Below are 25,920 nucleotides of genomic sequence, written 5' to 3'. Positions count from 1 at the left end.
GGGCAGGCCCGGCCCCCTCACCTGAGCTGACGCGGGTGTGGCAGGACCCACCTCCGGCAGCAGGACACGGCCTCCCGCTGGGAAAGGGCCCGGCGCCCCGCTTTCCTGGGAACCCCAGCCCCTGGGCTAGGGCAGAGAGCAGGCACAGGCTGGGGCAAGGTGAGAAACTCTGGAAAGTTTTTGTTTATTCACGTCAGACACGTGTAACACGTCTGTTACAAATATGACAGGCAATTTTCTTTCCTTGGAAAAAAAAAAAAAAGTATAAAAATAATCTTTATATATGAATCAAAAGTTCATTTGCAACTGTAAATTTTTCTCTAGGTATCCTTTTTCGGGAGGTCGTCTAACGGGTGGCGGACACGAACACTGGGAAGGAGGGCAAGGGCCAGGCAGTACATGAAGAGCTCGAGCTACACCAAAGGCACGGAGCCTTGTTAACACGCAGGACCGAGGGATTCCGGTCAGCTTCCATGTGGAGGGGGGAAGGTTCAGGGACTGGCTGCATGCAGGCTGGAAGTTCAGCCCCCAGAGGGGTCTCACACCTCAGCTGTCTTGCCAGCAACAGCTGCCTGCTGCCAAACTAGTGTCCCATTGCTCCTCCCGAGTTCTTCATGCTTATCCCAAAGAGGCTGCCAGTGCAGAAACGAAAACTCCTTGTGGAGAAGTCCCATGCAGAATGAGAGGGCCTGAGGAGCCAATCCAGGGACACAGGTCCCAAGCACATACTCTTCTCACCTCTGCAGGCTCTTCATACTTTACATCCCTTAGTGCTGGTGCTGCAGCAGGTTGTGTGGATCACAGGCAGTGAGCAGCTACGCAAAGAAATTAAACATCAGCTGTTTAAGTGGATGGCTGGAAGCTCCCTCCCTGCAGCAGCCAGCCATGGCCTGGCCTGGCTCTCTGTTCAGCAGTTCGCACAGCAGGAAAGGCAGGACAGCTGCTTCCACTGTGGTGGCAGGAAGATGTGCAAAACTAAAGACACTCACAGGATCTGACCAAAACCCAAAGTTGGGGCTTGCAAAATACAATACAAATTCATCAGGACATTTTTACTCCAACTAAACTGCACAAGGTCCCAGCCTGGTACCAGCTGATGATCCTAAAGAACCCAACAGCAGACCTTCTGTTACAAAGCAATGAAGAAAATCTTGCAGAAAAAATGATGCAGAGAAAGCATCGCAGTAGGTAAAGACCTGCCACAGGATCAGGAACTGGGAGTGTGGGTATGGGCACTACGGGAGCAAATTCAAATATACAGAAAACCTGATCCTGAGAGAAAAAGGGGTAAAAAAGCTCACAATTTTGACAATACCTACATAACCTTGTCACAGCAAAATACTACTGAATTGTAACTGCTTGGTCATCTTTCAGACAGTTGCAGGTTCAAGTGCAATGGCTGGAAAAACCCAGCCATTGGCAAATATGAGCAGGCTCTGATGTCCCTGGAGTATCTTACAGGCACCAGCTGGAGCAGTCTTATCCTTTCAAACATCTCTTCAGTCAGGCAAAACCAAAAATTAAAAACAAAACCATACTGGCACCTCTGCTTTAGCCCTGTAGAAACAGCACAGCTGCTGGAGAAGGAGCTGGAGCCCCTGGGGTTGTGCATCAGCAAACTGGTGAGAGCAGATCCAACATTCCTGCTGATGCACCAGCAAGGAAAGGCTCAGTGCTCCTGGGTCCTACAAGGAGCACTGAGCTCCTGAATTCCACTAGGAGGCACAGCTGGCTGAAAAAAAAGTGCTTTCTGTGAAACATACTAGCTTGGTCTGAAGTCACTGAAAGAAATAGACACTTTGGTGCCATTTTTTTTTTTCCTCTTGATGCCTTTTGGAAATAAAACTACCCCAATCCGAACCACTAACACAAAGAAATCTAATTAACAGCCTCTGGGCTTGTGAACTGACCATGGTAGTGGGGCTCCTTGTAGCAGCTGGTACCTAGGAGGTGCAAAGTGCCTCTGGGAGTGCAGGAAAAACCAAGGCATGCAGAGTGGAGGAAGCTCAGAGAGGCACGTGGGCAAACTCTGCAGGTGAACTGGGAACACTCAAAACACAGACCCTTTGAAGTGAGGCCCAGGATCCAGTGGAGAGAGGCGGGGGGAAAGCTGCACGTGCGCCTTGCACGTGCACCAGAGGAAGAAGCAAACTACGGGGAGGCTCCCAGCCTGCAAGTCCACAACTCTTGGTTCTGAGTCCATTTGAGAGCATCTCTGAATTACTCGGCCGTCGAGCTCTAGCACAAAAGGAATCCAAAAATAGACACTTTCCAAAGAATTACAAAACAGTCCGTGTTTGCGGGGCTCGCAGCCGCACTGAGAAGTCAGAGGTTGAGGACAGGCACATCAAAGAGGTCACAGACACCTTCACTCTCATCCAGGTTATAGATGTAATCGTGATCTCCAGGTGGAGGGGAGAGGCGGAGCAAGGGAGCGAACACTGGGGAAAAAGAAGCCCAGGGTTGGTTACAAAACTCAGCACTCCCACCCCAGCTGAAAGCTGCCAATTTCAGTGAGCAGCACAGCCACCTCACAGGAAGTCTTTGAGGTTGCTTCAGTCAGCCTCACAGAACTGAAGAGACTCGTGGCTCTCACACCTCTCTCAGGGACTGGCAGGACAGCAAGAACTGAGTCTGTGTCCAGAGCCCAGAAAAGATGAGGGCGAGTCTGCAGTCGCAAGGCTGCCAGCTGGGTAACGTTACACAGCGTGGTCTTCCTCCCAGTAAGGCCACACCATGACAGGAGACTCTGAGACTCACCTTCAGATGACATCAGCTCTTCCAGCAGCTCAGAGTTCACACATTCTGGGGAAGAGACAAGCATGGTAGCAAAACAGTCTGCTTTCCTGGTCTGCTCCTGAGTAGCTCCCTGCTTTCCCCACCCTTGTTATCCCTTCTCTGGCTAAGGCACAGCATGTGCAGCAGGCAGTGAAAGAAGCTTGTGTTTAAAAGAGATAAAACCATGTAGTAAAAGTAATTCCACCACAAAACACTATGGGAGAACTCCAGCTCTTGTGGCGTAGACTGCACAGCATTAAAGCAGCTGCTAGTGCCAGAGCAACATTGCTGGGATCACACAGGGATGAGAGAGGCTGCATGGAGTGTGCTGCAAGGACTGTTCCTCTGAGCTCTGCAGTGCTGCTCTCTTCCAGTCCGGAGTTTTGCCTCTGTAGCTGTTGACTCTGTTTAGTCCTTTGCTCCTGGAGTTTTTACCTTCCCCCTCCAAACTGGGAAGAATACTCCATAAACCCACGTACTTTACCGCAGACAGCAAATATTTCCTTTACAATAGCATCCACATAGTGACACAGTAGAGTTACTTTGGGTAAGTTAGATTTTCTACACGCCTGGGGCTTTGCAGCAGTTTATATCTCACATTGTGAACTCAAACTTACTCTTCAAATGTACTTAGACACCAAGACTTTATCCACTATCTGGAGCAGAGGTGCTGGGCAAGGAGGAAGGATGTTCTCCAGGCTGACTGTGGAGCACAGGGCTAAAAGCACACAGATTGGAGACTCACACAGGTCTGTGTTTGGGTCTGTGGGGACTTCTACCCAAAGGCAGAAAGCCTGCTTCAAAAATCCATCTGCTAGAGCACAGAAGTAGGGACAGCTGTTGTACATCTCCTGTGACCACCACTGAAGTGCTTAGGTGTACTTGGCCCTGCCTGGCTGTGGGGCTACGAAGTATTCTGCGAGCAGTGAAGAAAAATAAATGTACTGATAAAAAGTTTCCCAGTTTAGGTTTATGTCAGACCAAATTCCTTCACCTCTTCTGCCCTTAACCCAGAGTCTGTCCCACCATTAGGCAGCAACCCACAGGCATTCCTTGGACAGAGTCAGAACTCCAAACACACGTAACAGCATCTCCCTCCCCTACTGCTCCAAAATTACCAGCTCCTACACCACCACCACTGAGAAATATTTTAAGAGAGAACACTATCTCCCCAGATTATTTCCTTGGATTGGCCTTGGGCAGCTAAAGCTGAAACAAGATTTAGCAGGGATTTTTCTTTTCCATACTGCTGACAAGCTGAAGGAGGAGCATGGAAGGCTGAACACGGATTAGCGTCGGCATGGGGACAGGAAAGCCCCTGCTGGTGCACTGCGGGCAAGATCTAACAGAGGTTGCTGGAAACATGGAGACAGAAAAATACATACAGAAACCATTGAAGAGTGCCTAACTACTCTTTAGTAGAGGGCCAGCAGCCACCAATGACCACAAGCACCTTATAAAACCACATCCACAACATAATCCAAAAGGGAGTGAATCTAACAAATTGTCCCTTTTCTGTGGATAGATGGACACACAAAAAATATGTGGTCAGGGAATGAACGTACCTCTCATTGGATCAAACATCTCTGACAGCTCTTTGGGAAGTTCCAGTACTGCAAATACAACAAACCAGATGGTTTGGATCATTACATGAAGAGTCTGAAATGCTTTACAGCAGAATCACCCATAAACCTCCTGCACTCCTTACACACCCAAATCATCCAGAAATTCTGTTCCCATACTCTGTGTCAGGTATTTCTGCTGCAACGACAAGCAATGAAACACTTGAGCTCCACTACTTTAAAATAAATTTCTAGGAGCCCCGGGACATGGGACATGAATTTGTTATCACAGTCAGCAGCTGTGTCTGTAAACCTCACCCAGTACACTGCCTTGATTACCTTGTGTAGGATGAGGACATGCCTTTGGAGAGGCACAGTGATAAGATACATGGACATCCAAGGCCTAATTTCACAACCAAGATGACTCCAGACAGACAGCTCATGCTTCTCTGAGACACACCAGCAGCAGAAGTGAAAAAAGCACTGTGTGAGCTGCGTTTGAGTAAGATTTCTTCTTCCAGACATAACCTAACCTCGAGTGTTTCTGCAGGGAAGTTGGGCTTCAAAACATTCCAGCAGTGTGGCTTACCTAGAGGATGCTTTCCTCTCCTTGGGCCAGCCTGCCATTTCCTGGAATAAAGCTCCAGGGTTCCTTTTTTAAAGCACATCAAGGAGCTTCCCAAATATATACTGCAAGGTCACTAAGAACACAAGATCACTAAAGACAGATGAAGTATTCCTGAGCAAAGGAGGAAAAGGGAGACAAGAGCTCTCCAAATGCAGAAAACTCCCCGAGCTACAAAGGTGCTCTCAGTGGTGGCTGAAAATTCTATAGCTTCATGCAGTCTCAAAAACAGGACCTTACTCTACAGAAAGGATTGAAAGGGAATAACCCTACATGTAACAGCAGAGACATGTGTCGTGGGGGCATCCCTTACAGATTTTCTAGTACTGATGTCACAGAAAGCAGCAGGACACCAGACAAGACATAGTCACCTTGTCACCGTGTCACCTGGCAGTCCCACAGAGAAATGCCTACTCATCCTTTGCAGACCCTGGCTGACAGCAAAGGCAGAATGGAGTTCAGCTCCTTCCTCCAGGCCCAGCAGCCTGTCCCTCACTCCCAGCAGCAGGATTTTGGAACACATCAAACAAGCAGGATACTCACCTCCTGTGGGGTCGGGCTTGATGGGCTCAAAGGAGGTAGAGGTGCTGGGCAGGACAGAGCTGCTGTCCAGCGAGGCTGAGGACTGCAGCAGCTGCGTGTCCAACGCCACCGGCTGGCCCTCAAAGTCACCACTGCCCTTGGACTCTGCCGCCGGGACATCGCACTCTGGGAACAGCCAGACACAGCCAGGAATGTCATCTCCCACCAGCCCCAAGGCAGGTGCAGCACAGACTCAGCCCTCGCTGGCAGTGCTGGCCAGGCAGCTGCACAGGGGGAAGCTTTCAGCTTTCCTCAAGGTCCATGTTTGGACATATTTCCTGCTGATCAATGAACCTGCATGACCAGCTTCTCCCATACAGGCTGGCACCACCTGCTGAAGCCAAGTGCCTGATCTCCCTGAGCACAGCCAGCCCCACTAACCAAGGCCAAGGGAAGGGCAGCAGCAGCAGTGATGCCCCTTTGCCAGGTGCTCTCAACGCTGTGCATCCAGAAGTGCCAGCCCAAACAGGGCCAAGGAATGTACCCTCCTCTACCAGCCACCAGCCCGTTTCTGCCTCCTGTAGCTCCCTCTCACCTGTGCCTGCATTTTTCTGTGTGGGAGGGCCATGGTCCTGAGTGCTGGTGGGTGTTGGTGTGGAGGGCTGGGTGCTGCTGGGAACAGAGGCCTCCTGGAAGTGGGCGAGTGGTGGGATTTGTGGTTTTGAGGGTGCAGCTGCCTGGCACTGAATGAGGTCTTCAGGGGGAGGGACAGGGAGTACGACAGGAGGAGAGCTCCAAGTATCTTTGTTTACTAGGAGAACATCAATAGGACCACTTGTGCTCTTCAGGTGGATCTGGTATTTCTTCTGTCCATTTAGGCCCTGAAAAAAAATCAAAAGCAAAACACAGACATACATTAAAACTGTTTTCAACTAGCACATCAATTTTCCACAGGCAAGACATACATGTCCATACACACACACACACACACACGGAGCCCCTGCACTCTGCCCATGAATTTATCACTCACCTCAGGGACAGGAACTTCCAAACGTGTGCCAGATGGGGCTCGAATCACGAGGAGGGTGTCTCCTGTGAAAACAGAATCAGTCAGGGCTCCTGGGCACAAGCTGTTCTGATGTTAATTAAGCACTGATGAAGAGCCCCTCCTCAAGCCTCCCTCACCTGCCAATCCTCCTTGGAAGGAAGACATCTATACCCCAAGCACATCATACAGTTCCTAATGTGCCAACGGCCCAGGGCACAAAGAACCTGCAATACTTCTCCCAATGCAACCCTGAAGATTTTCAGCAGTGTCCTTACCAAGACTATTCTCTTTTCCTTCGAAGAACTGGCTTAAATTCACTCCTAAGAACATCTGAATCCTAAGGGAAGTATCCTTCCTTGTGCAGTCACACACTTCTAGATGTGAATTAGAAACAAAAGAGCTGCACTGCCAGCAGAGAGATGGGATTGAGCCAGGCTCAGAGCCCAGACTGCCAACCTCAGGCTGGTGTCCCAACACCTGAAACCAACACTCCCCAGTCTCTACTGGCCAGAGCTACCTGAGTTGTACTGGACCTTCCACAGAGCCTAGCACATGTGGGGCTGGAAGGCAGGCTGACAGCATCCTTCCTTTCCCAGTTCTGCAGCTCCTTAAGCCCTGCACCCTGATAATGCAAGCAGCTCCCAGCCCGTATCTGGGTACAGAGAAACATGAACAGAGAAATACCAGAGCTGTGAATATCTGACATATTTAGATCAAGCAGCTTTCACTTTGAATGTTTAAGCTTTAGTGTGATTAATATTCACAATTCCCTAGTATTCTAATTAAGCTTCATTTGGTAATTAATGCACAAGATCCCCAGAGTGATGAGGGAGAGTGGACAGCAGAAAAGCACTTCCCTTAATTTCAGGCAGGTTATCAAAAGTCAAATCAGCAAAAGTTAAAGGGATTAAAAATAACATGGGATTTGTCAATTGGGTGGGACTTGCTTAACAAATCTACACTTAAGAAAAATGTAAAAGACATTAAAAACGCGTAAGAAAGCTCAAAACCACCAGCTGAAGCTGTAAGACCCATTAGTTTCAAAGACAGGTGCTGGGTTTGTATCTCCTTCGATAAATATGTCCCAAATACTTGTACAAAACAGCACCCAGTAGGTTTCTACTTCCTTTTTGAATCTGCAAGTGCAAAATGCATCACAGCAACAGATGGGGAAAGTATGTTTCCCAGTCACTAAAAATTGACATATTCTTACTTCTCTTTTTTATTTTTTTAATTAATCCCTATTTGACAAGAGTCCAAGAGTGGAAATCTTGAAGCAAGCAAGTTCAATAGCAGTCAATTAGAAAAACCAGGAGCTGAAATTCAGCCTGCAGCACAGTTTGAGAACACAAGGGGTCCACCAAAGAACCTCTGTAAGGCTCAGGTGTTCAGGAGAGGAAAAAAAGTCATGTAAGGCATATTTATACAGGAAAACTGGGCAGGCAATGGAAAACCATGGATGAAGCCTCCATTCTAGAGGGAACTGACTCCTACGCTCTGTAAGATCTAATCTCTGCATGCTTTGGTGAGGTTTGACCTCAGACACAAACCGGCTTACAAAGACCAGGTGCAATGAAATGCAAAACACTCAGCCAGCCAAGCAATGAGCTGTCTGCTGGTCTCCAGTAAAATCTTCCAGACTGTTACGAGTGATGTGGCCCCCAGCACTGTCAAACTGAAAACACAGTCCCTGCCCCCAAAAAGTGCAGCTTCGACCAGAAGAAACAGTAAAGCCATTGGTGGTGATGCAGCCATTACACCATCAGCAGCTTGGTGAACAAGGCAAGCAACAAAGGCAGCCATAGCAAACTGAGGAGCTGATGAAGTGCAGGGTGAGAAAAGTGCTTGGAGGAGATGAGGAGAGCCAGACACAGGTGAGATTATGCTTGGCTGGAGGCAGCCAGGATAAACAGCTTCAATCTCTGCAGCAACCAAGCAGATGCAGGTTGCCAGGTCAGGAGAGGTCAGGCACCCACTGAGGCAGAAAGGAGCTGCAACTCCACTCCGCCACAGCTGGGTGGGAAAGGGCAGTTCATGTACCGAGGCTGCCCCACTGCACGCTGGCCACCAGGCATCAACCTGGCCTCACATCTATCACTAGAACTGGCAACAGAAGAAACAGAGACTCCTGTGGGTTTGCTTCACTTTTGCCCAGAGACAGAACATAGGAGTTTTGATACAGCCCCCTCCTCCACTTCAGGACTGAAGGGAGTGAGGGCAGAGCAAGTGTTGCATTCCCTTCTGGCCCCCACTGTCTCCTTCCTGTGTTCTTGCTGGCAGGGGAAATGATGTAGCTGAGGGACCACCTTTAATACAATTTCCCTGCTTACACCATGGTTTCATGCAATAAAATTTGTTTCCTGTCATTAGAACATTGCTCACCCAAGCCCCTAAAATTAAGGGCTTCTAACATAACACACATACACCCACACAGTGAAACCCAGCAAGAGGACTTATTTAGGAGCAGCACCTCTATTCCTTTAAGCACAAGTAAGGGATGTGGCCTGTCCCTTCTAATGGAGACAAGAAAGCTACAACTCAGTGGTATAAACCCAGGATGGCATCAGAGCTGACATTAGACTTCACTTGATGCTGTTGAGCAGCCCATGGTCTGCTGCCCACCCCTTCTTGCAGAAAGGAGAGCAGCTGGGACAGACTGACAGGCCTGCAGCATCACATCTTTACAATGGAGCCCCACTTTCTCACCTGTGAAGCACTTGCAGATATCTTCATGTGTCACATATGCTAATGTTCCCAAGGTTAAGGAGAAAGGCTGCAGCTTCCTGCACAGACAGAGAGCTCAAAGGGCACCTGGTGTTTCCTTTCTGAGCACAAGGAACACCATTCCCAGAAAGCTCTCCATGCCACACTCTGAAGTGGTCTGCAGGTGAGGTCTGCAAGCTCCGTGCTCATCAGAACTGACATCCTGAGATAGTTAAGCCACAAGAGCTGCTCTGCGCCCCAGAAAGTGGCTCAGAAAGAAGCACTTTTCTCACTGTGGTAAACATTACTGTGTTTTTTACTTCCAAAAGCCAGAGGAGAAGCTGGATGCAGAGAAAAGCAGGTCTCCAGGCTGGAGAGTTACCCTAATTTCAAACCAAGGTGCTGCCTTTTGACCTTTTCAGTGCAGCTTCTCCAGCAGCAACAGGTCAGCACCCACCAAGCCCTCAGGTCTCTGCTCCCCAGCCCAGCAACTGAACACGGAGACAGAGCCATCAGTTCACACAAAGGATATCGACTGTTCTGCATGTCTTCTGTAACATTTTTGATGCTCTGCTGAACCCACATCTTCTGCTGCTCCAGCTCCTGTTCCCGCTGCTCCAGGTCCTCAATGTCTGCCTTCAGCTCGATCAGTTTGTGAGCTATTTCACGTGTGTTGCAGCCAGGACCTACACCCCTGGGTAAAGCAAAAATGGGTGAGATGTATCAGCCTCTGGAGGCACACAGACCAACCCCAACCTCTCTGCCAGCCTCTTATTCCCACCTGTGTCAAACACCAATGCCAGATTGCCTGGAAAGCCATGTCTGTACCTGCTCTAGAACCCCACCTCCCAGCACAGCAATGTTTGGTACATCTTTCTACTTTGCACAGTCTAGCAGGACTCTTCCCTACCTCCAGTGCCATGACAGGCATCTTTTCTATCCCAGGGCAGTGCAAATATTTAGTATGTACCAAAATAACACCTTTGCTGTAAGAGAGACACCATATGTACTTCAGCTTTCCTCACTGTGCCATCAGCACAGCCCAGCTGGGGTCCAAGAGCATGGACCACTGAGGAACCTCCCTCTGCACAGGGTATTTTAATCCCACTGCCACTTAAACCTGCCCTAGAAGGGACCTGTGAATGATTTAGACCATCTCTGCCACTCACTTCCACTGGATACTGTTCTTGGACTTCTTCTCAATCAACCCGATGCCTTCCAGGACATTCGTGATATCGTAGATCCGTCGCTTCTGTCGCACAGCCAAGGTATCTGCAGCCTGAAAAAGGTTAAGACACTTAATTCCAAACTCTCAGTCAATGTTTAGCTCCTTCCTGCCTATCAGATTAACTCCTGGCCAAGTACTTTGCTTCCCATTTCATGCCTCTCCCATTCCAGTGCTTCAAGTTACACAGCCATGTTCTTATCTCATATGACCATGAGAAGTCACTCATTCTTCTCTTTTTCTTACCCCACAGCCTTCCCTTCTAAATACAAACCAGATTCCAGTAATCCTGCTTGCAGTGGATCCAAAAATCACCATTCTCCCATGGCAAAGCAGTGTTGGAAAACAGCAGCCTAAAAATTCAGTGTTCCCTCGTGGTAGAGAATGCAGATAGGAAAGGGAATGCTGAGAGCTGTCTGTGCAACACTTCTGTGAAATCAACATTCACAAGGTCTTTTTTAAAGCTGATCTGATGCCACTTGACAAAGAATCAATATATTTTCAAGAGATTCTTCTGTTTGAAAGACATGATTCCAGGTGGAGAATAAACATGAGCAACCCTGGGGCTTCCCTGCCTTGCTCACACGACCCTTTTCCCTGCAGGTTTCAGGACTCAAGGAATGGCACTGTTTCCACTACCACACGGCAACCTGGCCCCAGCAAGAGTTAATGTGCACAGCCAGGACCAGCAACGTCCATGGCACTGCAGACAGAGCAGGTCAGCACAGGAACTGTGTCCCTGTCACCCACCAGTGATGGGCCAGGACTTCGGAGACCCTACACCACACAACTACACAGATCACACTGAACAACATGAATCCACTCAATGGACATTTGAAGCGTTGTCAAATCCAAAGAGAAAACAATTTGGCACAGGCATGGAGCCAGGAAACTCCTCTAGCCCTTCATTATTGGGGCCTTCTGGCACTTGTCTGTTTCACACACATGCCCACATAAGAGGTGCTTCTATAAACCACAGCAAAGGAACTTCCCCTACAGGAAAAGCCAGAGATTAAGAACTGTACATGGCACAGTGTTACTTCCTCTAGGTGAAGATCTTAAAAATACAGAAGTAAGACGCATTCACAGAGCATTTCTCCACTGCCTAAAGGCATCGGGGACAACCTGTGGCAGGTGCCTCTGACCACGCTCCCCCTCCTGGTGTGTGCCGGGAGGGTTAAACGCTGTATGGACAGTTTCTATGGGTATGTGTTTCTGTAGATGTCCGAGGCTCTGCAGCGCCGGATCATTATGGAGCCAGTGATCAAGCGCAGGGCAAGAACACAAAAGACAAGATGGTCAAACGTGTCTGCAGCTGAAGCACACAAACACCTGGCGAGGTCCTGGGGAAAGAAGAGTGCCTGGGACAACCCGATGTGGTGGGGAGAAGGGCTGGGAAGGAGGAGCAGGAGGGGGTGTGAGGGCGGCCAATGCAGAGCCCTCTGTGCACGGCCGGCAGCTCTGCGGCACCCCCAGGGAGCCCGCTTTCCGAGCACCTAGGAACAGGATCAGTACGGCTGGAAAAGAGCTCCAAGCCATCGATCCCACCACTAAATCCCACCACTAAACCATGTCCCTAAGCATCACATCGACAGGCCTTTTGACCAGGGACAGTGATTCCACCGCTGCCCTGGGCAGCCCGTTCCACCAGTGCCTGACCACTCTTGCCGTGAAGAAATTTTTCCTGGAATCCAGTCCAAACCACCTGCTGCACCGGGCGCTGCCATGTCCCCGTTCTCCCCCCCCAAACCCGCTCCAGCCCCCGGAGGACCGGTCCCGCCGGAGCCCGGCTCTCCCGGCGGCCGCTCCCTCCGAGCCCACCCCCGGGCCGGCGCAGCCCTCGCCCCCCGCCGGCTGCCCCCGCACCAGCTTCAGGTCGAGCACGCCGTCCTTGGCCTCCTGCAGCAGCGACACGAACTTGGTGGTCAGCAGCCCCAGGCTCTTCTCGTGCCGGCTGGGCGCTCCCGCAGCCCCGCTGCCACCCCCGGGGGGGCTGCGCCCCGCACTCCGCCATCTGCCCGCCGCCGGCTCCGGGGCCGCGCATCCGCTTCCGGGCCGCGGGGCTCCCCGGGAACCTCCGGGGCGGGGACGGCGCCGGGGCGGGGTCGGGGGACTCCCCCCCACCGCCTCCCGGCGTACGGAGCTGTTCGGCTTTGATCCCGGTGTTCCGTCAGCCCCGTCGGTTTGGGGGTCCCCCGGGTAAAGCCAGGGGTGCATCCATGCCCTCGCCGTTCTGCGGTGCCAAAGTCAAACTCCCGCCCTGTGGTACCGAAGCCAAAGCTCAGCCATGTACCCGGCTCTCACCGCCCCGCTGACAGGGGCGGTTTGCTGCCCTAGCACACCCGGTACCGGGGGAATCCTCCAGCCTGTGCCCGCGGAAAGCAGTTTGTGGCAGGGCCACATCTCCAGGTCCATCCGCAGCCGTGGAGGGTCCGTCCCCACGTTGTCACCTCCGGGTCAGGCTGGCACAGCACACCCGCACATGGTGGATCCAGCCTCCAGTGGGCTCGCAATGAGGATGGGCTGCGGTGTCCTCCCCGAGCCAGGGTGGGTGCGAGGGGGCAGCGCTGCGGGCACGGGGAGCGCTGAGTGTCCGGAGAACAGGGGGTGCCGGTGAGGGTAGACAGCGTGTCCTCTCCAGGACGAGAAGAAATGGCCTGAAGTTGAGTCAGGAGAGGGTTAGATTACATATTAGGGGAAATTTCTTCATTAAGAGGATGGTCGGGCACTGGAAAATGTTGCCCGGGGCACTGGTGAAGTCACCATCCCTGGATATGTTAAAAAGACGTGTGTATGTATCACTTAGGAGCATGGTTTAGTGGTGGGCTTGGCAGGGTACCGTTGGTACTCGATGATCTTAGAGGGCTTTTTCCAACCTAAACGATCCTTTGATTCCGTGATTCCTACTCCCCACACCTCCGGCTGTCGCGGTGCCTTCCCGTGTCCCCCCTCCCCTCCGCCCCCCGTTCCTGACGTCCTGAGCGCGGCTGCGGGAACACAATGAGGCCCTGAGGAGCGCGGCTGCTCCGGCTGAGGAAACGGCAGCCGGCTTCCTCCGCAGCCCTGCCCTGGCCCCGCAGCCCCGCGCAGCCTGGACACCATGGGCATGTCTGCGGAGGACGAGCGCGCCGCCAGCCCCAGAGGTAACGGGGATGATGCGCCCCGGGAGCCGGCGAGCTGGGCAGGGAAGGGAGGCTGCTGCTCGCAGCGCGTTTTGGGGATTCTACTGCTCTTTGCTTCACCGCCCCTTCCACCCTCCTGGACCTTTTCCCTGTGCCGCGGTCGGTGTCTTGTGTCCTTGCGGGGTGGCAGCCTGGCTGTGCTTCCTGATGGTGATACCTGCGGCGGGGCGGTTCTGCTCGCCCCACATCTTATCTGCAAAGCTGCTGTCCTCCTCCCTAATCCCCTGGTCCCCAAGGCTGCCGGCGACTCCCCAGTAGAGCAGGAGCCTGGCTCGGCACGGGGTGACAGCCCCGCGGGGCGGCAGGGAGTGGCTGGGGATGGGATGGGGTGGGGGAATGATGAAACCGGGCACTGGGGACTGGGAATGGTGTGTGATAACTGTGCTGGTTCTCAGCCCTCCACCGTGGTCAGGAGCTCTTTGGCATGGCTTCGGACTCTGTGTCAAGGGGTCACAGCTGGGTGGGTGCTTTGGGGAGACCAGGAGTCTCCAATCCTGACCTTATCCTGGCTCTCCTTCCTGCGAGAGCTGCCATCTCCCCATCCCTCCTGCTGACTCACTGCTAGAGTCTCAACCCTGCTGACAACTTCCCAAGTGGCATCAGACCCCCACCCCAGACAACCCAGCATTGTGTTTGGGGGAGCAGCCAGGGTGTGTGCTCGGCGTGGGGACAATCTGAGCTGGCAGGCTGAGTCACAGCTCCCCAGGGCAGCCTTCTTGCTGCCACAGCCGCTGTGACAACCCCGGGCCGTGGTGTCCTGGGGGACCCTTGCAGAAGGACCCTCTTGGTGCCACGCTCCCCAGCTTCCCACCTCCGTGTGTGCTTGGAAGTCCACTGGCAGCGAGCTTCCTGCCTCTGGCCTCAGGGGCCCTTCCTGTCCCTCTTGGTTGTGCTCACTGACCCCTGGCTTCATCCCCAGATGAGGAGTGGCCGGAAGCAGAGAAGGCTGAGAAGCTGGCGAGAGGAGCCGCTCTGAAATGGGCTTCAGGGGTGTTTTACCGCCCCGAGAAACTGGAGGGGCTCGGGCATTACCGGAGACGAGAGACGCAGAGGAACAGCTCCATCCAGTCCCGGCTGAAGGTGTGTGCTTGCCCATCCCATGGACACTTGCAGCCACACCCCCTCCTCAGCCAGGGATCCCAGCCAGGGTCCCCTCTTTCGAGATGAACTCTCTGTATGTCCTCTTTTGACTAAATCTCTTCCTCTGGCTGGCGCTTGGAGGGTGAAGTGCAATTATAGGGGGGAGAAGACCCCCTTCACTCTCTGCCTCACCCCCAGGAAGTGTCTGAAGTGTTAAAAGGAGCCTTCTGTGTTTCTGATCATCCTTCAAAATAAAACACCAAGGGGATTCAGCACATTCCACGTGCAGGGCTCAGCGCACCCCATCACTGCTCTGTCCCAGCCCCAAAGGCTGCCCTGCCCCACGGCTGGGAGGAGGCACACAGCTCCAACCTGCCCCTGCCTGTGGGTCTCCACAGGGAAAATTCCATCTCCACACATTTGTAAGGGCTGTCCCAGTCCCCCTGCACACCTCCCTCCTCACCCACCTCCCCTTCTGCATGACCCAAGGAATTATTAACCTCAGGACTGAATCATTCTGAACACCACAACTTTCTCCTGATAATTTTAGAGATGGTTTCTCCTCTCGTGACTGTGGATGAATTGTCTGGCAGGCCTCAGTGAAAGCAACTTGCTTCTGGTGACGCTTGGCACCAGGAGCAGGGAGTTAATGAGTAGATAGGGCACGGAGATGTGCCAGTGCCGCTGCAGGGCTGGAAACGATGGCTCTCCATTTGGGAGGAGGGTTTTTATGGCCACTAAGGTCCTTCAGGTCTTGGGGGCACGTGGGGGGCCCTGTGACCCACTGTTCTTTTGCAGAAACAAAGTAATCTTTCAAAACAGAAAGAGACATCTGATTACTGTTTACCCTGGATTTTGTGGGGCTGGGAGGGTACCTGCAACACACATCGTGCAGGTCTGGGGCAAACGGTGCGGAGTCCTTCTTCCTTCTGGAGCTGCTCCACTGCCCCTCCATCCTTTTCTGCTCCCCAGTCAACTGTCCAGTCCTACCTGGAGGGGGTAAGTGCAGGGCTGGAGCAGCTGCGGTCGGCGGCCCAGGAGGTGCAGAGCGTGTGCCAGGACCTGGGGGCTGCACGGTGGGCCCTGCTCGACAGCGCAGACCACTTCCAGGGCCTCCAGCAGATGAGGGAGCTGATGGAGGAGCATGTGCAGCTGGCCTCGGTGGTCCAGGTGCTGCCCCAGATCTTCTCGGGTAAGATGATGGCCTAATCCTGGTCAGTTTGGGCTGGAAAGCACTGGGGGAGACCTCAGTTGAACTGAGGGGCTCTGTGCAGGGCTGGTGGCAAAGCCTGAGCAGGTCACTCCGGCTTTGCCAGCTGGGTGGAGATATCCCTGCTTCCCCAGGGCCTGATCCAATGGTGTTCCCAGAGCCCCAGACCTTCCCCCTCATCATCTCCTTGATAATCTGCATCTATATCCCTGGTGCAAACCCCTTCATCTCCACACTCAGTGCTGGCATCTCTCCTCCCTCTCCCACAGTCCACGAGGTTTTTTCCCATATCCTGCAGCTGCTCCATGGGCAGCATCTCTTGGAGGCCCACGTGGAGCTCATGATGGTGGAGCAACTCCGGGATGACATCCTCTCCCAGCTGCACCTCCGCGGGCTCTCCGGTGCCCAGGCAACCGTGCTGTCCTACTTCAGTGGCCTGCAGGACCTCAACGAGAGCCTGGCCAAGCAGCTGTGGGACATTGTGGGCAGCAGCCTGCGGCTGGTGCGCGAGGACCCCGTTCTCTTTGTCACTGCTGTGAGGATCATCGAGCGGGAGGAGAAAATAGATGATGCTCTGCTCTTGGAGGCCACCTTCCTGCCCCCTGGCCGCCCAAAGGGCTGGAGGCAGAAGTTCTACCAGGTCCTCCAGGACACCATCACAGGAGCCCGTTTCCATGCTCCCCGCACGGATGCTGAGGGGCCAGGGCTGGCCAAGCACCTGGCAGCGCTGCAGAAGGACATCGTGTCTGAGCTGCGTGTGGTGAAGGACCTGATGGTCCAGTGCGTCCCAGCTCACTACAACATCCTCAGCGTCTGCACTGCCACCTACCACCAGGCCCTCAGCAGCCACCTCCAGGAGATCCTGCGGGAGGACCTGGACAAACAGGGGCTCTTCCTCCTCCTTGAGTGGGCGCTCCATGTGTACCACAGGTCAGCACCAACCCCGGCACCAGCCAAGCGGGGGTGTTGTGGAGAGCTGGGCTGTTCACGAGCTCACGGATGGGTTGGGAGAGTGTCTCTGGCTGCCAGGGGATGATGACCAGGAGGGCAGAGGGACAGGTAGGAACTTCTGGAAAACAGGCCTTCCAGCCCTGCCCCACCTCTGCCCTCCAGCCCAGAGATGATGGGTCACCCTGACCTCCTCCCCGAAGTGGATGTTTCTGCTCTGGATCCCTTGATGTCTTCTGAGCTTGTGGATCAGACAGAGAAGAGATATGTGATGAAAGTCAAGGTGAGTGAGTGTGATGGGGACCCAGTGACTCCCACTGAGCCAAGCATCTCCTCTGACAGCAGCTGCAGAGCATGAGCCTGGGATGAGGCCCAGGACTCGCTGCTGTGCTCTGCTGGGTCTCAAGGGAGTCTGTACTTGGCTTCTCGGGCTGCCTCTGGTGGGTGTCCATCCTGCAGGCCAGCGTGTTCGAGTGGATGCAGAGGACCCTGGAGGTGGAGTTCAAGGAATGGTTCAGGGAAGAGGAACCTGAGACAGACCATCAGGGCTTCTTCCAGTCAGCCTTGCCTGCCATTGTCATGCAGGTAGGACTCTGAGAATGTGGGTACAGATGGGGCACGGTCATGCTGAGACCTCCCAAAAAGGAGTCCGTGGCCTGCAGGCTCTCCCTGAATCACCTCTGCTTTCCTCTTCTGCTGCAGATGCTGAATGAAAACATCCAGGTGGCTTCCTTAATCACCGACTCTCTGCAGCAGAAGATCTACAACATGGCCTTGGAGGAGCTTGAGGCATTCCTGGGCCGGTCAGTGGAGCCACTCACACCCCTGTCTACCCTCACAGCCCCTGGGGCCATGGCCAACCATCACAGGCTGGTGGTGGAGATCTGCTGTGGAGCACCCAGTGCTCATCCAAGTCACAGAAGGCTCAGCAGCCTGTCTACGCATGGGGCTGCTGTCTCAGCCTTTGGGGGCATCAGCTCTCAGGGCCTGCTGCCCCAAATGCTTGTCTGCTGAGCCCTCCCAAGGGGATCAAGAATGGGTCCCACTGTCCCACACTGCCCAGCTGCCTGTCACTCTCCAACGCGGTGGCAGGATCTGAAAGGAGCTAAGTGAGCTGGGAGGGTTGTGGGAGGTCCCTGTGTCCCCAGGAGCATCCCAGGGCCCTGTGGTGGGACACCTGGGGCTCTGCCTGCCCGTCACGGCTGCCTCGCTGTGTTGCAGGCTGCGGGAAGCCCTGGTGCAGTGCGGGAAGGAGCACCAGCAGGACCGGGCCGTTCCCAAGTACTACATCTCCCACCTGCTGGCCGTGCTCAACAACAACCTGGCTCTCAGGTAACCTGCACCAGCGCCTGGCAGCTCTTGTGGCAACGCCCAACCCTTCCTCCCTGGGGCCAGCGTTCCCACTATGCTTCCCAGGCTACCTGTACCCTCTCTTCTCTCTCCTAGCAATTCTGTCTCCTCCCTCCACCCTGACACTGCCTGCGGAGAAGTCCCTGCATCCCTCCAGGCTGCTCTAGACAGGATGCAGAAGAAAGCCACGCAGCTGCTGCTGGAAGAACTGCTCCTGGACCTGCAGGTATGTTGGTGCAGCACCTGAGCTGAACCTAGCAAGAACAGCCCTACTGCAACACCCCAGGCTCGAGTTTATTCCTGCCCAGGGTCCCTGCCACGTACTCTGTACCCTGCTATCACCCTGCAGACATCTCTGCCAGCCTCTCCCCCAGACCTTGATAAACCACCCGATGTCTGTTGCCAACAGCACCGCCCCGTATCGCTGGGGCAGATGGCTCCTGGCCCCCCAATCACTAACGGACAGAGACCAGGAGCCATAGCCTCCCCCCGAGCTGCCTCGTGCTCCTTCTTCTGGCTGTTCCATGGCAGAAAACCAGCTGGAGAGCAGTAAAGTGTGTGCGGAGGATACGGATCCATGTGCAACTGCCCGGGTAGTTTCCTGCTACTGTAGTCAAATTTAGCTTTCCTGGAGTCTGGACCAAAAACCTGGAATAATTAATGACATTACTATTTAGGGCTTGAATGCCGTGAAAACAAAGGAAGAGCCAAAGGGTGAAGAGCTTGCAGGCAGCAGTGGCCCCAGCAGAGACAGGAGGAGTGTGTGCCTGCAGGCAGGAAGACAGGCAAGGACAGCAGGGCAGGAGTAGGAAATGAAAAAACATGTCTACACAAGAGAAGTGGGGAGGAGTGGAAATTAAAAATAAAATCGCAGCAGGGCAGGCCAAAAGCAAGTGTGCGAGGAGCAGCTCGCTGCCCACACCTCATGTATGCATCATGACCCAGATAAAGCCCCAAAATGAGGCTCTCAGGGTGTCAGGGAGGGACAGCCCCAGTGTTTCCATAACTTCCTAACCTTAACCACTCTGAGTTTTGGCTGGCTTGGGGGCTTTGCAAGGCAAGGAGGCCGTGGTGCCAGGCAGCAGCTGTGGGTGTTGTGCTGCCCTGAGCCGGCAGCTCTGCGCTGACGCAGGGCACAGACGCTGCTCCTCTGCTCCCTTCAGCCCCTCTGCCTGCAGCTGCCTTCCCGCAAGTGGCTGTCCGGGTCCCAGCTGGTCGGCAGCATGTGTGAAGTGATCGACAAGTACGCAAAGGATTTCTCCCGCGTCAGGAGCCCCTTGTTCACGGTACCTCCTCCGAACGGCTGCTTGTCTGCGGGACAGGGAGGCAGGGGGCCGCGCTGGGGTGCGGGACGCTGGGAATGCCGGAGAGCCTGTGTCCTGCGGAGCTGTCCAGAGAGCACCGCCACGCCGAGATGGTCAGGGCTTCCCCCACATCCAGCTCTTTTCTCTGTCCCTTCGGTTAGGGGACTTCCCGGGAGATTGTTCCCATGGCTTGGTGTTGTATCGGCCCTTTTTGCCTCTGCCTTTCCCTGGGAAGCTGGTGTCTGGATACCCAGGCAATGCCAGCGCTAACAACTGTCCCCTGCCCAGCTCCTGCTGGCGGAGAGCGAGCTGCTGGTGGCGAACCAGTACCTGCGGGCACTCCTGCAGAGGAAGGTGGTGTGCAAGAGCCGGGAGGAGCGGGGCCAGCTGTGCCACCGCCTGCTGCAGGACGCCACGCAGCTCCGGGAGCTCTTCTGTGGCCTGGTGAGAGGGGCCCGGGTGCGGTGGGGAGCCGGGGATGAGCCGCGGAAAGGGGACATCACCTCCTGCTCCCCTCCACAGCCCACGAGCTAATGGGGCTGTTACACCTGGGGATTGTGTGGCAAACATGGGAGGAACTGGCTGGATTAGGCACCCTGGGGACCTGCCCGGCAGCCCCCGATGGGTGGGACGTGCTGAGTGGGAAGACACCAGCTGCAGGGGTTCAGGTCCCCACGAGAGCACGGAGGACGCAGCTGTGTCCCCAGCCGCTGCAGTGACGTCCTCTGAGTCTCACACCTGGCTGCCTTCCCCCCAGGGCCTGGAAAGGAGCCAGCAGAGCCTGGAGGCTGTTTTTGCCCTTCGGGAGCTGATCTGCCTCAAAGACCCAGCACTACTCAGCCTGGAGGTGCTGGGCTTCATCACCAAGTACCCCGATGTCAGGTAAGGTACTCCCCGCAGGAGGGGATAGGTGTGAGCCTGCCCAGGAGAGCCAGTCTTGGGCTGCACCCGGTAAAGTGACACAGCAGAGCAGGCAGAAACCTGAGCCTTTACCCTCTTCTCCCTGGGACTTCCTTTTCCCATGCTCCAGATTTGAGGGATTCTTGAAAAGTCCCAAGGGCAAAGGCGTAAAGAAAGCAGCAGTTCTGCTGTGGCATCTGCACATCTGTATTTGGTGGCCAAACAAACTGTGAAAAGTGACAAAACACCAGATTGGAAATGTCAAAACCAAATTCAAAAGGTTTGGGGAGGTTGTTTTCAAGAAAATGCTACTTTGCCTGGTGCAGAGTACCAGTTTTCCCCCAGCCTTGGCTTGGCTTCTCTGGATCAGGGGGGGTTTGCAGGACACGAGCAGTGCCCGGGCTCACCCCTGCCTCTCTGCCCAGCGACGAGCACGTCTCCACCTTGCTGGATATCCGCGGCGATGTCTCCAAGGAAGTGCGGCACGTGGTGCTGGAAATGATGGCTCAGCACCCCCAGGTCCTGCCCGAGGGCTACCGGCCCATCTTCAGCACCATCCTGGTGCCCGTGCCAGAGCTTCCCTTCTGCCTGCGCAAGGGCAAGTGTGCCTGACCCTGCCTGGCACTGGTGCCCGCTGGTCCCAGGCAGGGGCCGTGCAGGGCAGTTCTGTGGCTGTGCGTGGTGAGAATGGAGGTGACGTGCGGCATCCCCTATGCACAGCACCTTGTCCTGCGCTGGGGACAGTCTGGATAAAGGCCATCCTCCTCTGGTCTCGCCCCATGAGAAGACTGTCCCCTGCAAGCACCTGGGATACCTGGGCTGGGGGAGATCCAACCTGGAGCTGTTTTTGCTGGCCTGCTGGGACCGTGACTGAGGGCTGCTCGGGCTCAGGCCCATCGCCTGCAGGCGAAAGAAGAGTTGCAGAATGGACAGGAGTCTGCAGCTGGAGTAAATTCACATTTCCATGAGGCTGCAGGGACATTTGGGTTTCCCCAAGTCTCCAGAGACCCCCCTGAGGCAGTGTGTCCCAGCCATGGAGGCTGTTACCATTCCAACTCTGAGGCAGACTGGAGCCCTGCTGGGACAAGGATGGCAGGAGGTTTCAGCCATGGGAGGTCCTCTGGGCTCAGCCCTGGGCTTGGGAGTTGCTGCTCCACCAGGCTGGGCCCTGCATGGCCGGTGGGGAGCAGCTGAGCCAGCTCATCATGGCTCACGGATGCGGAGGAGAAGAGCACAAGGTGGTCTCCCCACTCTGGACAGTGCCATCAGTCCTGCCCCTGCTGGCACAAGGGGACAGCTCTGAGTTCCTGCTGACCTGCCAGACTCCTGGCTCTGGCTCATTTGCCAGCATTCGAGGCAGGACTGGAGTTGGAGGCTCTCAACCTGCATGGAGTGTTGTCCTGCTCCAAGGTTCCTCCATGCTGGTTAGCACCACCCAGAGCACTGGCTCTCCCTCCATCCTCTGCTGCTGCCCAGCCCTTGGCATCTCCTCCCAGGTGCCATATGAAGATCAGGAGCAGTCTGTTTCTCTGCCTACACCCTTGTGCCCAGCCCCTGCAGCGCCCTGGGAGACCTCCATGCTCCGCCATGCTTCCCACCCTGGGTTGGGCCATATCCCACTGTCCTTGCATGGTACCACTGCTGGAAATAAAGGCCTAAGCTCTGCACTCACTCCCCAGTGTCCAGACTCTGCTCCCTGGAGGGTCGGGGCAGGGATCCATCCCCGTGTTCAGCATGACTCCAAACCTGGCTCCCTGCACCCTGTGCCAGCCCAGGAGATCACCCAGGACACAGGGGATGATGCAGACACTACATACCCACTGTCCAAGACAGAGGGGGCCGAGTGCTCCCAGCCCTGGGTCAGGTGGCTGCAGTGCCAGGGGATGCTCAGTGCAGGGCTCAACCTCAGTTTGGGGAGGTGCCCACTGTCCTCCCTGGGGCTCATGGTGTGCTTGCACAGCTCCCACCTGCCTGGGAAGGTGTCTGCCCTCCCCACCTGCTGCCGCTGGCTCTGGGACTTGTTCACCTGCACCACAGACGTGGTTCAAAGGGTGGCCATGAGCCTTGGGAACATCCAGCTGGGACCAGCTCTGACCCAGGCCAGGAGTTCACGGCCATGTGGAAAAACAGCTCTAGTCCCAACATATCTGAAACAAGTCTGAGCATGGGATGACCTCCCACCCCAGGCACTGGTGCTCATCTCAGCATCCCCAGCATGTCCAGCCCCAGTGCTACCCCGGCTGCGTGCCTCCAACCAGCCCCCTGTGCCCTCCATCACAGCCCTGTGGTGCTCTCCCACTCCAGCTCCACAGGCTGCAGTCAGAACTAACACAACCCATGGCAGCAAAAGCCCAAGCTCCCCAGGTGTTTCTTGATAGTACCTTCCCACGTCCCTGTTTGCATGTGGCATGGTATGTACCAGACTGCTGCCCCACAGGGGGGACCACAAGCTGACACAAGGTCACAGGGGGACCTGAACCTGACCAGCTACAAGCCACGTGACCCCCTGGTGCTATAAAGCTCGTGGTCCCCAGGGGTTCAGCCTGTCTCCTTTCAGGATGGCGTTCCTGTGGGTAGTTGCCTGCCTGGCCCTTGCCAGTGCCGTCTCAGGTAAGCGCTGCCCGTGGGTGTGGGAAGGTCCTCGGGGTGCAGCAGGATGCCGGGGAGGGTGACACAGAGCCACCCACACCAGCACAGGCAGCCCCCACATATGAGTGACCTTTTGGGTCACCCTTGTGCCCCTGTGCCTCTCCTGCAGGCTGCGGGGTGCCCGCCATCAGTCCCTCGGTGGCCTACAGCGAGAAGATTGTCAATGGGCAGAACGCTGCGCCCGGCTCATGGCCCTGGCAGGTGTCCCTGCAGGTACAGCACCGGCCCTGAGCACTGCCCTAAGCACCGGCACGGCCGGCCGCGTGCCACGGTCGGGCACCAAGGGGACCTCTGCCTGTCCCCGGCTTGGGGGTGTTCAGCCCGCCCAGCCCCAGCTCCTCTTCCCTCTTCCCTCCCCAGACCCGCACAGGATCCCACTTCTGCGGCGGCTCCCTGATCAGCCAGTACTGGGTCGTCACAGCTGCCCACTGCAACTTCGAGTAAGGAGCGATGCCTGGCCAGCCCACACCGGTGCCACTGGCAGGGCCAGGGGCTCGGAGCGTGCTGGGCATCTCCGAGTGGCACTCGGGTCAGCCCCAAAGGCATCAGCAGCCCAGCTGTCCCCATGGTGGTGTCCCTTGGGCTCCTCGTGCCCGTGGCTGCCCCCAGTGCTGCTCCCAGCAGCGCTGGCTGGACACACGCCCCTGACTCGCTCTCACCTCTTGCAGCCCTCGCAACCACGTTGTCGTCCTCGGGGAATACAGCCTTGCTTCCAATGCTGAGGCCATTCAAGTGAAGACCGTGGCCAGGGTGAGCCAGGAGGACGCGGTCCTGGGACGGGGCCGCAGGTGCACGCTGCGGCTGCTCCCACAGGGCAGGCACCAAGGGCTGTGGTGTCTCTCTCTGTGCAGGCAATCACCAACCCCGGCTGGAACCCCAACACCATGAACAACGACATCACCCTGCTGAGGCTGTCCACGCCCGCCCAGCTGGGGTCCCGTGTGTCCACCATCTGCCTGGCCCCTGCCAACCTGGTTCTGCCCTCCAACGCCTGGGCTGTCACCACCGGCTGGGGACGCACCAACCCCAACTGTACGTAAGCCGCAGCTTCAGGGAGGGCTGCGTGTAGCTGCCGTTCTTCCTCGGGGCTCGGAGGGTCCAGGGGTGCCTGTGGGGATGACATCTCCTGTATGTGTGGGAAGGGGGGAGCCGGGCAGTGGAGTGACCCTGTCTGAGCTGTGTGTGCACATGGGTTTAGGTGTGTGCTCAGGGGCTGGGTGTGTGTGTGTGTAACCCAGGGATTACTGTGCACAGGCACAAGCCTGCCCTTCCTCAAGGCTGCCTGCTCCAGGTGATGCTGGGGAAGAAGGGGTTTGTTGGCACGGAGGAGGAAGGTGCTTTGTATGGGGCAGCACCCATGCACCAGTGGAAGCTTGCCCAGGGCACCTGTGTGCTCTCCAGGAGACCCACAGACACTGAGGTGACCTAATGGTGCTTCTTTCCCCTAGCCCAAGCCTTGGCAACAGTCCTGCAGCAGGTGACCGTGCCCATCATCTCCTACAACCAGTGCACGCAGTACTGGGGCAATCGTATCACCAGCTCCATGATCTGTGCTGGTGGGGCGGGTGCCACCTCCTGCCAGGTAAGGAGCCAGGGTGCTGCACAGGATGGGTGGAGGAGGACAAGGATATGAGGGGTCTTGCTGAGCTCCCACTGCATCACAGGGAGGGTGGAGGAGCAGGGTACATGGGGTCTTGCACTTATGGAGCCAGAAATTTAAGCTACAGCACCTGACTATGAGCAGGGGATCAGGTACCTGGGGTGGCAGGGACCAGGTTGGAGCATGTGCCAGGAGCACTAAGCAGGAATCTTCTCTGCAGGGTGACTCTGGTGGACCTCTGGTGTACCAGACTGGGAATGGCTGGACCTTGATTGGCATTGTCTCCTGGGGAACCTCCAACTGCAACATCAACACGCCGGCCATGTACACTCGTGTCAGCCAGTTCCGTAACTGGATTGACACCGTCGTTGCTCGGGGATAAAGATGCTGCCAACGTGATCCCTTCACTGGGATTAATAAAGTATGAGCATTTGCTTGTGCCAAGCACTGCCTCTGGCTCCTTCCTTCTCATGGTGCAGAGTGGGGTAGAAGACGCATGGAGGAGCCTGGGGCACCCTGCGCTTCTCTCCTGAACCCCAGAACTTCCCAGAGCTGGAGCTTGGTGCCCAGCTGGGACCCAGGGGGAAAGTAGATAGGATGCTCAGGCAGGGAGGAGCAGGGCTGGCTGTGGCTCAAGGGCTGCTCAGGGGGTCTTCAAGCACACCCTGGTACCAACCCAGGCAGTGCTGAAGGTTGGGAGAAGGTCCTCCCACTGACCCAGGCGTGAGGTGCCGCCAGGGAAGGGACTGAGGAGCTGCAGCTCAGCACCAGAAGGCACTGCTCAGCTTGCAGTGGAAGGTGGATGTTGGTGGAGGATCCTAAAGGATCCCTGCCTGCAGTTTAAAGCCATGACTTGTGTAGCAGCTGGGAACACAGAGCTGAAAGGAAGAAGAGCCAGGGGCATCTCCAGCTCTTGGGGAAAGTGGAAGGGAACAGCTGGAGAACAGCACGCTGCTTCACACCTGCAGATCTGCCAGGTAACAGCGGGAAACTGAAGGCGATCGCAAAAAAAAAAAATTTGATGCTGAAAACAAATTTCAAGGTCAGGTGACCAGGCTTTCACTCAAATGGGTTCTTGAGACAATGGCTGGTGGAAAAAAAAATCTTGTGTGACATGGGAGTAGCAAGACACATGCTCAATGAATTACAATCTGGTTCCCAGCAGCTCAAAACAGAGCTGGTGATAAAGCACCATGGAGAGAAGCAGGATCAGACTGTCCCAACATGAGGTGTG

General features: G+C 55.4%; 4 protein-coding genes across 6 annotated transcripts in view; 2 read left to right on the top strand and 2 right to left on the bottom strand.

Annotated features, from left to right (window-relative positions):
- Positions 1–137: 137 nt before the first annotated feature.
- Positions 138–12,507, bottom strand: E2F4 (E2F transcription factor 4). The gene is given in 11 exon segments (XM_040075491.2): positions 138–2,441; positions 2,761–2,805; positions 4,344–4,391; positions 5,509–5,673; positions 6,083–6,368; positions 6,518–6,579; positions 9,242–9,285; positions 9,771–9,932; positions 10,408–10,517; positions 12,330–12,455; positions 12,457–12,507. Coding segments are annotated over 11 exon segments (1,215 nt in total). The 3' UTR covers positions 138–2,325.
- Positions 12,508–13,428: 921 nt separating this feature from the next.
- Positions 13,429–22,109, top strand: EXOC3L1 (exocyst complex component 3 like 1). Of its 3 annotated transcripts, XM_040075021.1 has the most exons (14): positions 13,429–13,606; positions 14,565–14,725; positions 15,698–15,724; positions 15,836–15,917; positions 16,205–16,865; positions 17,049–17,166; positions 17,343–17,468; positions 17,586–17,686; positions 18,105–18,215; positions 18,330–18,459; positions 19,397–19,519; positions 19,826–19,981; positions 20,295–20,419; positions 20,863–22,109. In XM_040075021.1, exons 1-14 carry the CDS (start codon positions 13,564–13,566, stop codon positions 21,047–21,049), a joined length of 2,151 nt encoding a protein of 716 aa, XP_039930955.1. In that variant the 5' UTR covers positions 13,429–13,563; the 3' UTR covers positions 21,050–22,109. The 3 variants fall into 3 exon arrangements, with proteins under 3 accessions (XP_039930955.1, XP_039930954.1, XP_058278015.1); XM_040075020.1 differs by having other exon boundaries at positions 15,698–15,917; XM_058422032.1 differs by lacking the exons at positions 13,429–13,606; positions 14,565–14,725; positions 15,698–15,724 and having other exon boundaries at positions 15,731–15,917; positions 16,234–16,865.
- The window catches only part of PSKH1 (protein serine kinase H1), a 38,129-nt gene continuing 31,074 nt past the window's right edge, over positions 18,866–25,920 (bottom strand). Inside the window, exon 5 of the mRNA XM_058422033.1 lies at positions 18,866–18,881. The gene's annotated coding sequence lies outside the window, so the exon portion shown is untranslated. The remainder of the gene's footprint in view (positions 18,882–25,920) is intronic.
- On the top strand, positions 22,996–25,077 carry CTRL (chymotrypsin like). Its single transcript, XM_040075025.2, has 7 exons — positions 22,996–23,047; positions 23,196–23,299; positions 23,447–23,526; positions 23,755–23,836; positions 23,938–24,118; positions 24,535–24,668; positions 24,907–25,077. Exons 1-7 carry the CDS (start codon positions 22,996–22,998, stop codon positions 25,066–25,068), a joined length of 795 nt encoding a protein of 264 aa, XP_039930959.1. The 3' UTR covers positions 25,069–25,077.

The sequence above is a fragment of the Hirundo rustica genome, chromosome 11, assembly GCF_015227805.2.
Source record: "Hirundo rustica isolate bHirRus1 chromosome 11, bHirRus1.pri.v3, whole genome shotgun sequence".
Lineage (NCBI taxonomy): Eukaryota > Metazoa > Chordata > Aves > Passeriformes > Hirundinidae > Hirundo > Hirundo rustica.
Note: the sequence above shows the minus strand (reverse complement) of the source record. Positions and strands in the feature narration are given on the sequence as shown.